The sequence below is a fragment of the Myodes glareolus genome, chromosome 25 (assembly GCF_982192425.1).
Source record: "Myodes glareolus chromosome 25, mMyoGla1.1, whole genome shotgun sequence".
Lineage (NCBI taxonomy): Eukaryota > Metazoa > Chordata > Mammalia > Rodentia > Cricetidae > Myodes > Myodes glareolus.
This window is the reverse complement of record NC_142050.1, coordinates 38,419,139-38,433,811: the sequence shown is the minus strand read 5'-3', so window position 1 is coordinate 38,433,811 and position 14,673 is coordinate 38,419,139. Positions and strand designations below refer to the sequence as shown.

The following is a 14,673-nucleotide window of genomic DNA, read 5'->3' as shown; positions in this document are numbered from 1 at the left end:
CTTTTGTGCTGCTTGAAAACAAAGTAGCTTCCTCCAAAAAGGAGCTCCCTTACCCACAGGCTGCTTCACTTCGGACACAAAGCCTTGAGCCTGGGAAACTAGAAAATCTCCACAGCCTTTCATCTCTGTAAGGGGACTGGGTAAGTCATTTGTGTGTGCTACAGAAGGGTGACTAATTCATGGCCAAATGACTGCATTGATTATTTCATGCTGAACACTATTCCACTGAAGGGCTGAATCACATTCTACTTTTTCACTCATCGATGATGGACATCTGGATAGTTTCTACTTCAGGACTGCTCCGAGGAATGATCCCAGGCTCATGTTCCCTAATTTCTCTGTGGACACCAACTTATCACTCTAGAATCTCTGGGTCACCTGGGGACTGCTGTTCAACTTTCTGAAAAATTGTACTTAGTTTCTCAGAGGCTACACTACTCGTCTGAGGGTCTACATTTCTCCCAACACTCCATGAGGCCAATTTTAACTCAGTGTGAAAACCTTTTCACTAAAGGCAGCCACTGAGTGCCGAAGACACAGCACAGGGTGAGTGCTTTAGACTAATGAGCCTGAGTGGGCTGCACTAAGACAGTCTTATTCTCTAACCTCAGCACAGCTGTGGGACTTCTACTGGCCTGAGATGCAACCACAAGCACACTATCCTTCAGAATCTCTAAGAGAATAAATTCAGGTCAAGATCCAAGGCCAACATTAACTAAACCAATATTCAGTAAAGGTAGAAATGAAGATGGCCGCAGGCAATGAGGATAGGAACAAAATAGGATGCAGGGAAGACATAGCGAGTCACCTGACTATCCAGTGGGGGCAGTCACCATTCAACCAGAGCCAAGAAGGGACACAATCCCTCAGCCAGCCTTTCTTGACTCTCATGCAGCTTGATTTGTCTCAGCAGCCTCCAATTCACCCTCATGTACTTCATTCCTCTGGTTCCCCCCCAAGGATTTCTTTGCAGATAAATATTTGTGCCTCTCAAACATCTGCGAACCTTTGAGTTTACAGTAGTCCTTGTGTCCTTTTATTCTAGGGAGCAGGGTGGACATGAGATGTTTGATGGATGCAAAGTGGTACTAAACAGAGAGGGCAGAGAAGTTTCTCATTAAAGATGGTCTCCATCATTGTTAAAGATGTACCATGAACAAGTGAATATATGTACATGCATTAGTACACACACACAAAAAAAAACACAAACACACACAAATACATGCCCCCACCCATATACATACAGGTAACATGAACACGCACTTTCCCAAAACAATGAACATGCACATACATAGGGTTATGATCGTGCACATGTGCATGTTCTCTCTCTCTCTCTCTCTCTCTCTCTCTCTCTCTCTCTCACACACACACACACACACACACACACATACACACACATACAGACACAACCTCCTCAACTTGCAGGTTGGAAGAGGTCTGGGACCTCTTAAGGTGTTTTGGTTTGGGAATGGGAGGCTCACCAAGCAGTTCATCTGGTGTGGCAGAGGCAGAGAGGGGAAGGGAGAGTGAGCGGCTTTCCATGGCTATGCCATGTAGTCACATAAGGACTCGACTCATCCTGGTCCAATACACCAGATAGTAAGTATTGGATCCCAGATTGCTGGATTCTTATACCACTGATGCAATAAGTCAAATCTAACTGAAATTATAAATTCAGATTAGTTTTTGGTTTTTTGAGACAGAGTTTCTCTTTGAAACAGTCCTGGCTGTCCTGGAACTCATTCTGTAGACCAGGCTGGCCTCGAACTCATAGAGATCTGCCTGTCTCTGCCTCCTGAGTGCTCGGATTAAAGGTGTGCACCACGGATTTAATAAATAGGGCAATGCAAAGCAGAAGACTCCTGGGTGGCTCTCAGGAAGGCAGGAGACAGAACATGAGAGCAAACATGGCAGATCTATGGGCTGGGAGTTAAGTAGCCAACAGGTATGGTCTCTGGCATCTCTGGGGAAGAGTCTCTGATGATGGGTTTTCTCAGGGGCAGAGTCTGGAATCCCCCACCCCAGCTGAAGATTCCAAACAGATACTCAGTGTGTCTGAGGAATTGTGTGTCCCTTTCTCCCTTCTGAGCTCTCTGGTATGGTCTGAGCAGGCCGACCCTGAACTCACCGAGATCTGCCTGCCTCTGCCTTCCCAGCGATGTGCTCTAAGGGTGTGTGCCCCCAGTCCCGGCTGAAAATACATTTTTATTTAGGAGCGTTGCTTACAGAGATAAGATCTCCACCCCTCAACACTGTTCTCTGCGGTGTTTGCCCATTTCTGATGAGAAGTGTTCTCTGGATAGGATGGACTTAGGAGTTCCCAGGATGGACTTGGGCAGATGGCTTTGCTGCAGGGATGATCGGAACTTTAACTGGAACAGACTTTTCTGTTTGGTACCAGAGCCCTGCCAGGGTCACTGTTCTTAGGCAAAACCCTCAGGAAGTGCTGCTCTAGCACGGCCAGGAATATCTTGCACGCTGTCTTGATTCAGGATACCTCCTGGCAGCGAGAGGTCTCAATTTGCCCCATTTTACAGATGGATCTAGGTTTCAGTTTTTTAACAGCCAACAAGTTTCAGTTTCTGAAACAAAGGACTCAAACAACACTCTGACAGCAAGAATGAGAGAGAGGACAAACAAGGTTTGAGTTAGCCCCGCAGTGTTACAAGAGAGTGACTGAGAAAGGCCAGTTCCTGTGACCCCATAAATAAGCCCAGACTTGCCCAAATATGGCAAAAGATAAGAAACAAGAACCTCAGTCTATAGAAAAGGCACTGCTACTTGCTCAATCAATTATATTTCACATAACCTCTGTTCCTGAAATTCTCTAATCTATGCTTAAAAGGACCTGTGCACCATTTTTTTTCCCCTGGGAGAAAGGGCGTCTTAGGGTTTCAGTTGCTGTGAAGAGACACTATGATCAGGTCAACAAAAGGAAAGCATTTAATTGGGATGGCCTGCCTATCACTCAGAGGTTCAGTCCATTGTCATCATTGTGGGGATATGGCAGTATGCAGGCAGACATGTTGCTGGATAAGAAGTTGAGGCCCCTGTATCTTGCAGGGAACAGGAAGTGTTCTGAGATACTGGGTGGTATCTTGAGCATATATGAGACCTCAACGCCTGCCTTCACAGTGATACACTTCCTCCAACAAGGTCATACCTACTCTAACAAAGCCACACCTCCCAATAGTGCCACTTCTTTTGGTGGCCATTTTTTTAAACCACCAAAAAAGGGGAGAAAAACTAAAAACACAGTTATATCCATAATTTGCTTAATTGCATCAAGCAAAAAAGAAGGCTCCATAGAAGCTTTAGGTCCTCCAGCCTCTAGCCTTCGTACAGCTTTCTACATGGACTGCATTTATTAAAAATGTATTTTTAAATAATGCAAACATTACTTTGATTAAAGATAGTCATAATGCTATGAACTGTCCTGGAATATGTGACAGGGAATAAAAAGAATCATCAGGTCAAGAGCCAAAAAGCAACTAAGCCCTCAGTTCAACAGACTGTGAGATACTGAACCTATGGACAATTACGCAAGTGAGTAAGATGAGGCCCATCTGTCTTCACTTCCTGCCACTGAAATCAAGGTGTTGGCTGAATTTCCTGAAGCTAAGCAGGAAATCTATGCTCATGTCTCTGTCAGCTCTAGAAAATTCCTGCCTTCTTTGGCGAATAATCCCTTCCCGTTGCAAGGGAAAGAATGGTTGGCCCCTCTCTGTCTCTCTCTTGCACTTAAAAGCTACACTGTGATTATACTTGGCCCATATAGATAATCTAACAAAGAAATTGTTTTGTTCCAAGGGTCGTCTAATTCAGTCTCCTTTCATCTGCATCCTTAGTTCTCCCTGTTCGTGTGCTAGGTCGCTCTGCAGCATCCGCTCCCTCTTCCATGGGTCCAAGAACTGCAGTTTCTTGGGCAACAGTGTCACCTCCACAGGCATGGCTTCATACTCCTCGCTGTCGATGCTGAAGGAGCCTTCAGTTCCCTGGAGAGAGGAGGGGTTCTGAGTGCACCTCTACGACCTCATGGATAAGGAAGCATCTCTGCTGAGGTCAGGCTAACAAAATCTCCCAGTGCTGGTCCTGACCAATAAGGAGCAACCAAGTGATGTTTCCTGAGTGCCTAGCAACAGGCACTATCAGAGGTCCTGATCATGCCTAGCCAATGAGAGATTAGCATGAGATGTCAACTGTCAGTGGATGAGAACACCTGGGTGCTGGGAGCGTTTATAAGCTTTTCCCTGTTGTTAAATAAACGAGTCTGCTGTAAGCCTCCTACCTGACTCCCCAGTGCCTGAGATGTTGACCCTGTATCTTTTTGCCCCCTCCCCTGAGGAAGACGTTATGGCCCTGCAACAGCTGGAATCCAGAACAGGGACTTCTAACACAGGGTTTGAGCTTGCCTGGTCAGAGTCCTTTGTTCGCTGTAGCTGTAATTTTTGTGTTTTGCCCAGAACAAGTTCAAGTTACCTTCCTCTCCTCACTCCCAGTGCTGCACAGTGCCCCCAATATGGTGTATTTTTGGTGAAAATGTCCCTTGGTCCCTTGGGCAGGTAAGCACAGAGACCCCCATCCTCTCCTTCTTTTGTGTTGTCTGTCAGTTCATTTGGTTAGGAAGGCACATGTTTTGGTTCACCTGGAGTCTCCATATAAGGGCTGACCCACCAGGAGGTGGAACGAAGGTTGGGCTCCCGAATGCCGTCCCTCATCCAGAGACATCATGTAAGCATATGGCTGTGGCCTAAAGAACCACAGACAGTCCCCACTAATCACTAGATACAAAGTGATAACTAGTGTCCGATACGATTTCCCACCCCTGTTGTCTGTTGATGTCAGATGTCCCTCTCAGAAGGGCGCTGTCAGGTGGGGTGGAGCAACCTGTCATCTATGGGAGTGCCACATTCTCCTCAGCAGGGAGAAGTGAGCTGCCTGGTGGCAAGGGAGATGAGGGCCCAGAGGCTGGATGTCTAGGCTAGAGGTGTGAGCTCTGACTGGTGTGAGCTTCCTGCTTGACTGAGGTCTTGGGATGCTGTCTGACCCTTGGATGTAGGTGACACTCCGAGGCATGGACTTGGAGGTAATAGGCTTCCCTAGCCTAGTGCACAATTTCTGGTGCTTGGCTCCCCTCATGTGAGCAGCATAGCCATCTGCCCTCATGCAGGACAGAGCACACAAGCCCCAGTGAAGGCTCTGAACCCCTCTCAGACCTCCCTGTGTGCCTGTCATCTGAGCCTCCTGCTTCTTCTGGTGCTTCTGTCCTTCCAGATGGTTTCTAGAGGTGCAGTTGTGCAGCTGGCCCTGCAGACCTCATGGTAGTACATGGAGGGTGACTTAGGGCCCACCTTGGGCATCGACAGCCTGTCCAGAAATGGCAGCCTTTCACCAGTAATGCTGATGTCCTAGGGCCTGAGGCTTGGAGCCTTCCAGGATGCCTGCTGCTTCTGCGGGTCTGTTGGGATTCTCACGGGTGGTCCGAGCGGTGGGAATTTGGGGCTGGCCTGCAGAGTGAAGTTTCAGCTGGCTGCTCCGATGTGTCCTCAGAGCTCCTGGTCCCTTTGACTCAGCAGTTGATGGGTGGATGCAACAGCGGGCACAACGTCACGCTCCTGCTGACAGTGTACGCCCTTGAATACCTGGGGCTGACCTTCTGTTGGGTGCTTTCAGAGCTGTGGCCTCAGGGCCAGTTGCCTGTGCCCTGTGTTGGCATTGTTGGAGGATAAGGAGCCAGCTGTGTACCTTGGGGTGCACGCCTGCTATCTGCCTGGGTTCATTTTCCAGACACCAAGAGTAGAATGTCGAAATAAGATGGCAAAGCACGTGTGGCCCTTCATTTGTCAATTCATAGAAAAGCTCTTTCGAGAAACCACAGACCCAGCTGTGTGGGGAGCAAATGTCCACCTCAGCACCTTAGTTTCACAAAAGTGAGTGAGGGTCAGCAGTCCCTTAGAGTCAGTGGTGTTCAGGTTTATACTGAAAATGTAGACAAAAGACAAATTATTCTGGACCTTCAGATTAGTTTTGCAGGAAAGTGTGAGATTGATTTGGAGATCAAATCCTGTTTTTGTAGACTGGTGTGAAATGTATTCAGATTCATAAAACAATGTGGATGATCCTGGAGCCCTTGATTGGTGACCTGCCTTTAGTTAGAGAATTGTCCGTCCTCTTCCTGAGGAAACCACTTTTATGGATTAACTGAACAGACTGACTAATCTCCTGGACATCCCTGGACTAAATGGTTTATCAGATACTATCATTTTGGAGACAATACCAAATTAACTGACAATCATTTGCCAAAAATCAAGATCTTAGCAGGGCTCCCTAAACTTCTAATAAAGATACAGCCCCATGCAGTCCTGTCCTCCATTCCCATCCCTCAGGCCACCATGGCCTTTTCAGATTCCAATAAAAGCTCAGAGGACTGAGCGCTGGTGCCTGTCACATATTAGATCTCACTACCTAAACATCTATATCTCTTTACCTCTCAGAAAAGTTGTAGTCCTGACTCAATTAAAAACCAAAGCTGGTTTTTAAGTTGTGTGGCTCTCTCCTTCTCTAAACCCAAGCAGGTTGCTAGAAAAAATTCAGTTTCTGTCTCATATTAGAAGAGCCACCTGGTTTGGGACAGAAGGAAGCCAAAAATCTAGGGACTATTGTTTTCAAAACTCTGTTATCTTTCCAAAACTCTTTTTCTCCCCTTACTTATTTTTGACTCTAGCACTTTTCTTCGGCTAAGCAACTTAAGTGTATATTGACAGACTGATAGGTAAAATAAATAGATGATAGATAGATAGATAGATAGATAGATAGATAGACAGACAGACAGATGATTAGATGATAGATAGGTTAGATAGATAGATAGATATAGGGAGAGAGGAAGGGAGGTAGATAGATAATAGATGATAATAGACATGACATTTATATTCAGTAGAGTATTATTACATTTTAACATTTTTAATTATTTGTAAGTGTATGCATGTCTATATGTCTCCATGTATGATCCTGCCTATTCCTTTCAACAAATCAATGACTTTCTGGGCTCTTGGAAGATTTCCCATACCACTGGCATACCCTACAATCTACTAGCATTGTGGAGAGGACCAACAGAGCTCTTAAGGAGCTGTTGGCCAGGACAGTCTCACCAGAGACTAGGAGAGATCCTTATCTGGACTTAACAAAGGTCCTTTTCTGTTACAGGACGTCCTTGAGTATATGTGTTGCTTTTATTGGCTAATGAATAAAGAAACTGCATTGGCCTGTGATAGGGATGAGTACAGCTAGGCAAGGAAAACTAAACTGAATGCTGGGAGAAAGAAGGCAGAGTCAGAGAGAAGCCATGTAGTTCCGCCAGAAACAGACACCAGATGCCGGACAGAACTTTATCCATTAAGCCACAGCCACGTGGTGATACACAGACTAATGCAGATGGGTTGGTTCAGGATATAAGAGCTAGCTAAAAATATGCTTAAGCTATTGGCCAAGCAGTGATTCAAATTATATAGTTTCTGAGTGATTATTTCAGGTCCAGGCAGCTGGGAACAAACAAGTGACCTTCTACAACATTTTTTTTCCATAAGAACTGTCTCAGTTTTGATGACAAAGGACTCAGTCCAGCTTATAAACACTAGGTATGTCTGCCAAGGAACACACCCCTGCCCCTAGTGTGATGGAGAGACCCTATCTCCCTCCAATGGCAGCTGCCAGCCCACCTGCTAACCCATGAGAAAGGGTATGATTGTACTTTTTTTCACACTGCCACAACACCAATATGGATTCCAATAAGAGATGTATGATCAGCCGTGGATCAGCCTGCTTCCACCAAGGAGGGAAAACCCAGAATGGGTAATGTCTATATTCCTCTTTCTTGCTCTCATTGCCAGAGGCTATGGCTTTTGACTATTTATCTTTTAAAAAAAACTTTGGCATAATATAAAAATGCTGTTGGGTCCCTCCTGGATGGTCACATATGCATTAATTAGTAGGTTGGTATTATTAAACCTTATTCCCCTTAGATGTCTCCTGCAGCAGATCCAACATCAGTAGCCAGCAACTAAGGTGACTCTTCAGGTGTTAATGTCTCTCAGGCATCCTTCTTGCAGTCTTCCACAGGAGGTTATGCATGACTGGTTAGTTGTAATTCAAAAGGCTACTGCCTAGTTCCCCCAATCCTGGCAGCTCTCCATGAATGAATGCTCTTTGAGAAATGGTAGTCAATGATGGGTAAGGGCATGTCCAGCAGGCCAACCTAAGACAGACACAGTCCAGTGGTGGAGCCCTCCCTAAGGCAGGGTTAACAAGGCCTGAGCAAAGAAGTCTGGCTCCTGCTGTGCACCCATGTAATACATAAGGGTAGATATGTAGGAAGTTAAGGTCTACTAGGCCAAAAGGAGTCAATCTGGAGTCTGCCTGGCACTGTCAGGTCCTGATTATGCCTAGCCAATGAGAGATGAGCAGGAGATGTCAACTGTCAATGGATCAGAACGCCTGGGTGCTGGGAGGGTTTATAAACTTTTCCCTGTTGTTAAATAAACGAGTTTTCTGCATGCCTTCTACCTGACTCCCAGTGTCTGAGACGTTGACACGGTACCTTTTCACCCCTCCACATTTTCACCCTCTCCCCTGAGGAATATGCTAGGGACCAGCAATGATCCATGAAAAGGTATTTTTCTTTTGTAAAACTTCTATCTCAAAAAAAAATTGGAGGTTGAATAAGGTTAAAATTTTAAAATATTTACCAAAAGACAAGAGCCCTTCAATATTATACATGTATGAAATTGTCATGATAAGAACTAACATGATAAATAAGCAAAGATATCTATTAGGAAGAAAATAATGAACATGTAACTGAGGGTCAGGGACTATAATTCTTCTAAGTTAAAAGAAAAAAAGCCACTTAATTTTCTCTTGAGGGACATTGTGTTTACTGACTCATTTTCATTATTCCCCGAGACTTGCTGGGCTCTGGACGTGGATGTATCAACACTAGTATCATTAGAAACCCTTTGGTGCTGGCCCAACCATAACTCATTTAATTCACATTTGCTCCATAAAGTTATGGTGGCAGCACATGGGGACACCTCCCATTGGCCTAGAGCTTCAATGCAGCACAGCAGCACCATGGTCACAGCTCTTCAGAGACCTGGAGTAGAGCTTCTGTGGGGTAGCAGCAACCAAATTACCTTCAATTCATGCATCTCCACGTTTTATTCCTACTTCACCAGGTTATTACTCTAAGAATAGCACACAACAACATACTTTACAGGAAAAAGTAAAACCCTGGTGTGGGAGAATTGTCTGTATTCTGTCAATCATGTTTTAAATAAATGTTGATTGGCCAGGCAGGAAGTATAGGCGGGAAAACAAGACAGGAAGTAGACGTGGAGCAAAGAGAACAGGAGAATTCTGGGAAGCAGGAAGCTACCTCCACATTTCTGCCCAGATCACCAAGAAGCAAGATGTAACCTGCCCAGCTATGAAAGGTAGTGAGTAGTGTGGCTGACATAGATAAAAATAATGGGCTAACATAAGTTATAAGAGCTAATAAGTAGCCAGAGCTAAGGTGCCAATCAGTTCACAACTTAATGGAGATCTGTGTGATTTTCTTGATTTTCTTTGGGACTTGCCGGCAGTGGGGTACCAGGCGAAACAAAAACTCCAAAAAGCCGGGCCCCTCAATGTTACAAAACTCACTGCTTACCAGTTAGAAAATTATATATGATTATAAATGTCTTTTGCATTACTGGCATGAAGAAGCAAAGGACAGGGGACATAAGGATCACTTTGAGGGAGGAGCCTAGCTTAGAAACTCAAAGTCCTCAGAGGCCTGATCCAAATCAGTAACTTAGAAGCCATTCTCCTTTACTTCAGAACTGATAATGAGTTTGCCAGACAGAAGGTGTCTAAATGGAGGTCAGGTAATATGGAAGAAGGAGGAAGAAATGGAGGGACAGACAGACTTACCTCAGGAAGGAGAGTGCAGTACCCGGCCTGGAGACACTCGGTACCAGCTGCGTGCAGGTCGGGGTCTCTCACCTTCTTACTTCTGTTAGTGTAAGAAAAAGCGAGGTTAGAAGCCCCCAAAGAAAGACCAACAGCCACATATACAATAACAAGAGCACTTTATTGGTTCCAACACTGGGGTGGCAAAATGGCCACCCTTCCAAAGAAGCTTACAGGCTCCGTTTAAGTGGAGTTAATGGAATTTGAGGAAGGAGGGATATATCTGGAGTTGATTGGTGGAGGAATAACTAGTCTGGGAGCTGATTGGTGAGAACCGACTGGTGGGAGGGCAAGTGGTTAGGTACTTTCTGGTGGCAGGGTAGGGAAAGCTATCTTTAGCTTGTGGAAGGCTGGGGGCCACCTGTTGAGCTAGCAGAAGGGTTTTGGAACCCTGATGAGCCTGCAGAAGGAATAGTCGGGGTACTTGATGGTCACCCATAAGTTGTGGTTTTTCTGAAAACTGCTTGCTTTCTTCATTCTAGTGAACTGAAACTAAAATCTGGTCTCTGTCAGGGCTCTGGTCTGCTGGCCGTCTCCCCTCTGCCTTTCAATATTCAGTGGACACATCAATTACACAAATTTACTTCCCTTAAGAACCAAAAGGAAACTTGCTGATAAGAATGCTGACTATAATGCAATCTGAGGAGATACAGGGAAGTTTTTGTTTGGCTGTCAGTTTTATAAAGGAGATCTGAATATGGCTGCCACCACTAGCCAGAACCACTTCAGATAGAGTGTGATCTGTGCACACTGTAGAGGGACAGCCTTTTCCTTCTTCCTTTACTCCGAGAATAATCAAAGGCTGCAAGGAGCCATTCAGTATCTGAAGAATTTGTATCAAAGGCAAGAAGAACACAGATTAATGAAAGCCATTCTCTGCCCACGCTGGAACAGATAATGACGCAGCCATGGAGACGCAGCTGCAATAATCCCTAAATGGGCACGAGAGGGAGCACCAGGACAATGCAAAGGCAGCTGAGCAGATTTCTGGTTGGCATGGGAACACACAGCTCCACAGATACTTGGGACATGTCTGGAGGGTTTACAGAATTCTCAGCCAATGAAGTTCCAGCTGAGGCAGGACTTAACAAATCAGGCAGGACTCTAAAGAGTCTACTGGATTACTAAAGGGAAACCTGGGAAATGTCCAGGGACGCAGTGTCCTTTCAAGTTTGTCCTTCATGTTCTGGGAACAGGGAGACGGGAACAGCATGCACAGTAAGAGATGCTGGGGAGTCCTGCTCACTGTCGAAAGCCTCCTGAGACTGGCAAGCAGTCCTGAGACAGTAGACATGATTTCCTCCTGTTTTACAGATGGCAAAGGATTCAGACAAGCAGATGACCCTAGAGTTCCCAGGCCAGTGAGGAGACACTAGAGCTCTTGCACTGAACCTCGAGTCCTTGACTATGCCAGAAACACAGAATTCTTTCATTTCAATTGAAAGGCAGACTGTTCCATTCTGATTTCCCAAAATGAGCAGAGGAGGCAAAAGTACACAGGCACCAGAAATGCCAGCTCCATTCTAAAAAAGAAGAGTTACAGACAGACAGACAGACAGACAAGGCCTTTGCCAGGTCTCCATCTTAAGTAGGCAGCCCACTCTGAACAGAAAGGTTTGACAACACAAGTTATTACATGAAGCTCCATTTCCCACAGGCCAGGCCCTTACCCTATGGTTATGAAATCTCCTTTGCTGACAGCATTGGGCTCGATGCAAATGTTCATAAAGTCTTCTTTGCTCTTCAAGAATATGAAGGTTAAGACATGGAAATTGGGCTAATGCAGTTGTAACCCACAGGTGTCTGTGTTCTTTAAAATGTTCTAAATGTAAACATGATAAGCAACCCTTTCCATTCCCCAACAATCATTGTAAAACTTTGTGGATCTATCCATATAAAACCCTGAAAGATTAATCTGTAAGGAAGCACTGTGGCGAGAATCATGATTCCGTGCCCCTCCTCACTTTGCTCCTAGCTATTAGCTAAGAACATAAGCCCAGCTTTGTGAAACAACCCCAGAACTTCTGTGTGGCCCATCTTGGAGTTCAAAACATGTAGGCCCAGGAGAACATACACAAGCCTCTGAGAGTCCTGCCAGAGTTTCAAAGGTACCACCAAAGCACAGCTGAATCTACTAGGAATCACACACACAATATTCTGACCTAATGACTGCTCAGAGTTCACATTTCATTTTGCTACCTGTCGAGTGCCAGGTGAATTTTAGCAATCCCCAAAATGTTTGGGTTACATCACTGAACAAAACACACAAGGAGTTTCGCCCACAAAGAACTTACCTTTCACTGTAGAGAGTGCAGGAAGTAGAACAATAAGACAGTATATTTCGGAATACAGTAGAAAATAGGTATACTAGAAGTTCATCAGAATATATTACAAAATGTCATAAATAGATGAGTCTCTGATGACACTGGTGGCAGTAACTTTAAAAATATTTATTTACTTTATGTATGTTTTGCTTGCATGTATTCTCATACACTACATGTGTTCAAGATGTCCATGGAGGTCAGAAGAAGGTGTCAGATCCTCTGGAACTAGAATTAATTGGTTGTGAGCCACTGTGTGGTTGCTGTGAATTGAACCTAAGTCCTCTGAAGACCTGGAAGAGTAGAAATGTCTTCTACTGTGGAGCCATCTCTCCAGCCCCAGTGACCAATACTTTAAAGAAAGGACAGGCGAGAAGCAGGAGCCCAGGAGGTGAGCAAGAAGAAATATTTTCATTTAGAACAACAGTTTTCAAACATCAGGTGCCCAGGGGGGGGGGGGCTGGCCGACATCAGGATCCTGTTTGTATTTGCTGGCTAGAAGTTAATTATTATACAGAGACTCAGACACTGCTATTGTTCCCAGAGTTTTTTGGTGTGGAAGAGTCTTCTGTCTATGTGTTGCTTTTGTTGGTTAATGAATAAAGGAACTGCCTTGGCCTGTTGATAGGGCAGAACTTAGGTGGAGAAATCTAGACTGAATGCTGGGAGAAGGAAGGCAGAGGCGGAGAGACGCAATGGAGCCACCACGGGAGATAGACTGATGAAACTGCTGGTAGGCCATGACCTCTTGGTGATATACAGATTAATAGAGATGGGTTAAATTAAGATGTAAGAGTTAGCCAATAAGAAGCTAGAGCTAATGGGCCAAGCAGTGATTTAAATAATATAGTCTGTGTGGTTATTTCAGTTCTGGGCTGCCAGACAAACAAGCGACCCTTCCACTACAGTTCCTCCCTCACTCAGGGGCCTCTGTGAAGCTGAAGAATTTTTATTTCAAACAGTATCCAGGAATCTGATGCTGCCGATCTAAAGACCATATGTTGGAAACCACTATTCCGGGAACAAGCCATCCACACAAAGGGAGTGCCCAGCAGAGGCCTTCAGGTGGCAGAATCTCTGAAGTGTACAGAGAACAGCAAAGAAATCCACATGTCTGGAACAGACTGAGATGCAGATGAAGACGGGGGAGGAAAGCATCTTGCTGGGTAGGGCTCTGCAGACCACTTTAAGGAATGTGTCTTCTAGGTTGAGTGAAATGGAGAGCCGGAGCAGGGTTCCAAGGAGGGTAATGTTACGGCTTTTTATCAGGGTCATTTAGACAGCTCTAACTGCAGAGAAAGGTGAGAGCCAGTGAGGAACATGACCGAGAAATGAGCAGAAGCAGCAAAAGTTCAGGAGATGCCGGGACAATGATATGGGGGGGATGATGGGACATAGCATCGGGAGCTGGCAGGCAGTAGGAGGGAAATGGTCTAGTCGCCAGGTCTATTTAATTCACAGGGGATAAGGGGAAAGAAAACAGCATATTTAAACTTGCAGCATGGTAATGGCCAGAGAGAGTTATCAGAAGTCTCTATGATTGTACTAGGTTCTGCAGTATAAGGCAGCCATGCAGTACTTAATGTGTTAGTGTGTTTGCATTCCAACAGAATCCACAGAAACTTTAATCCTTGTGACTCCATTGGTGAAAATGTAGTGACCCCTAGCTTGAAGGTGGCAGGCAAGGTGGGCCAGTGGTTAGCCTCCGCTGGTGAGGTGGGCCAGTGGTTAGCCTCCGCTGGCAAGGTGGGCCAGTGGTTAGCCTCTGCTGATGGCTGCTCTGCAGCTTTGCTCGAGGCAGTGATGTGGCCTGGAAGTGGCACCTGCAGTCAGTCTTCAGATTTTACTAGAGGAAATGTCAGTCTGGAATCAGACTACTTTTGCCCCATTACTGAGGAAAAGCCTTTGAAAGGAAGGATCAACACCCCAGAACTGACAACTCTTTTCACGTTTACCTGGTCTTGTTATGTGCTTGAATCTCCTAGGACTGGACCCAGTTCTAGGGAGTTCTTTACCTCAAGTGGCTTCTCATATACATATATCAGTGAAAATGCAGACAAAGGCTACAGAGATCTGTGGATCCCTGGCTCATGCCTCAAGGAAGCTTTCTTTTACTTTGCCCTGCAATTCTCATTGCCCTGATGGCCCTAAATTCTCAAAGATGCCTTCCCTGAGGAGACCTTGGGTCCCTGGTGAGCCCCGTCTCCATTCAGCGGCCTCTGTCAAGCAGGGGGCTGGCACAGACGTGAGGCACTGCTGAGCTAAGTGCCTCCTTTCCGGGATCCCTGCCCTACGCTGTTTGTTTCTTGCCAGTTCTGCCAACAGCCATTTCATAGATTCTCTTCAG

General features: G+C 45.5%; 1 protein-coding gene across 1 annotated transcript; it reads right to left on the bottom strand.

The window, feature by feature from the left end:
• Nucleotides 1–1,375: 1,375 nt before the first annotated feature.
• On the bottom strand, nt 1,376–11,745 carry LOC148117890 (acylglycerol kinase, mitochondrial-like). Its single transcript, XM_087901692.1, has 3 exons — nt 11,676–11,745; nt 9,967–10,048; nt 1,376–3,995 (listed from the first exon to the last, which is right to left on the bottom strand). Exons 1-3 carry the CDS (start codon nt 11,729–11,731, stop codon nt 3,822–3,824), a joined length of 312 nt encoding a protein of 103 aa, XP_087757818.1. The 5' UTR covers nt 11,732–11,745; the 3' UTR covers nt 1,376–3,821.
• Nucleotides 11,746–14,673: the final 2,928 nt, after the last annotated feature.

Excerpts from the sequence above, each read along its gene's own strand:
- LOC148117890 (XM_087901692.1), bottom strand. The coding sequence starts at position 11,731 with ATGAACATTTGCATCGAGCCCAATGCTGTCAGCAAAGGAGATTTCATA. Across the intron at positions 10,049-11,675 it reads GGAGATTTCATAACCATAGG|AAGTAAGAAGGTGAGAGACC; the intron begins GTAAGGGCCTGG and ends TTACACTAACAG. Across the intron at positions 3,996-9,966 it reads ACTGCACTCTCCTTCCTGAG|GGAACTGAAGGCTCCTTCAG; the intron begins GTAAGTCTGTCT and ends TCCTCTCTCCAG.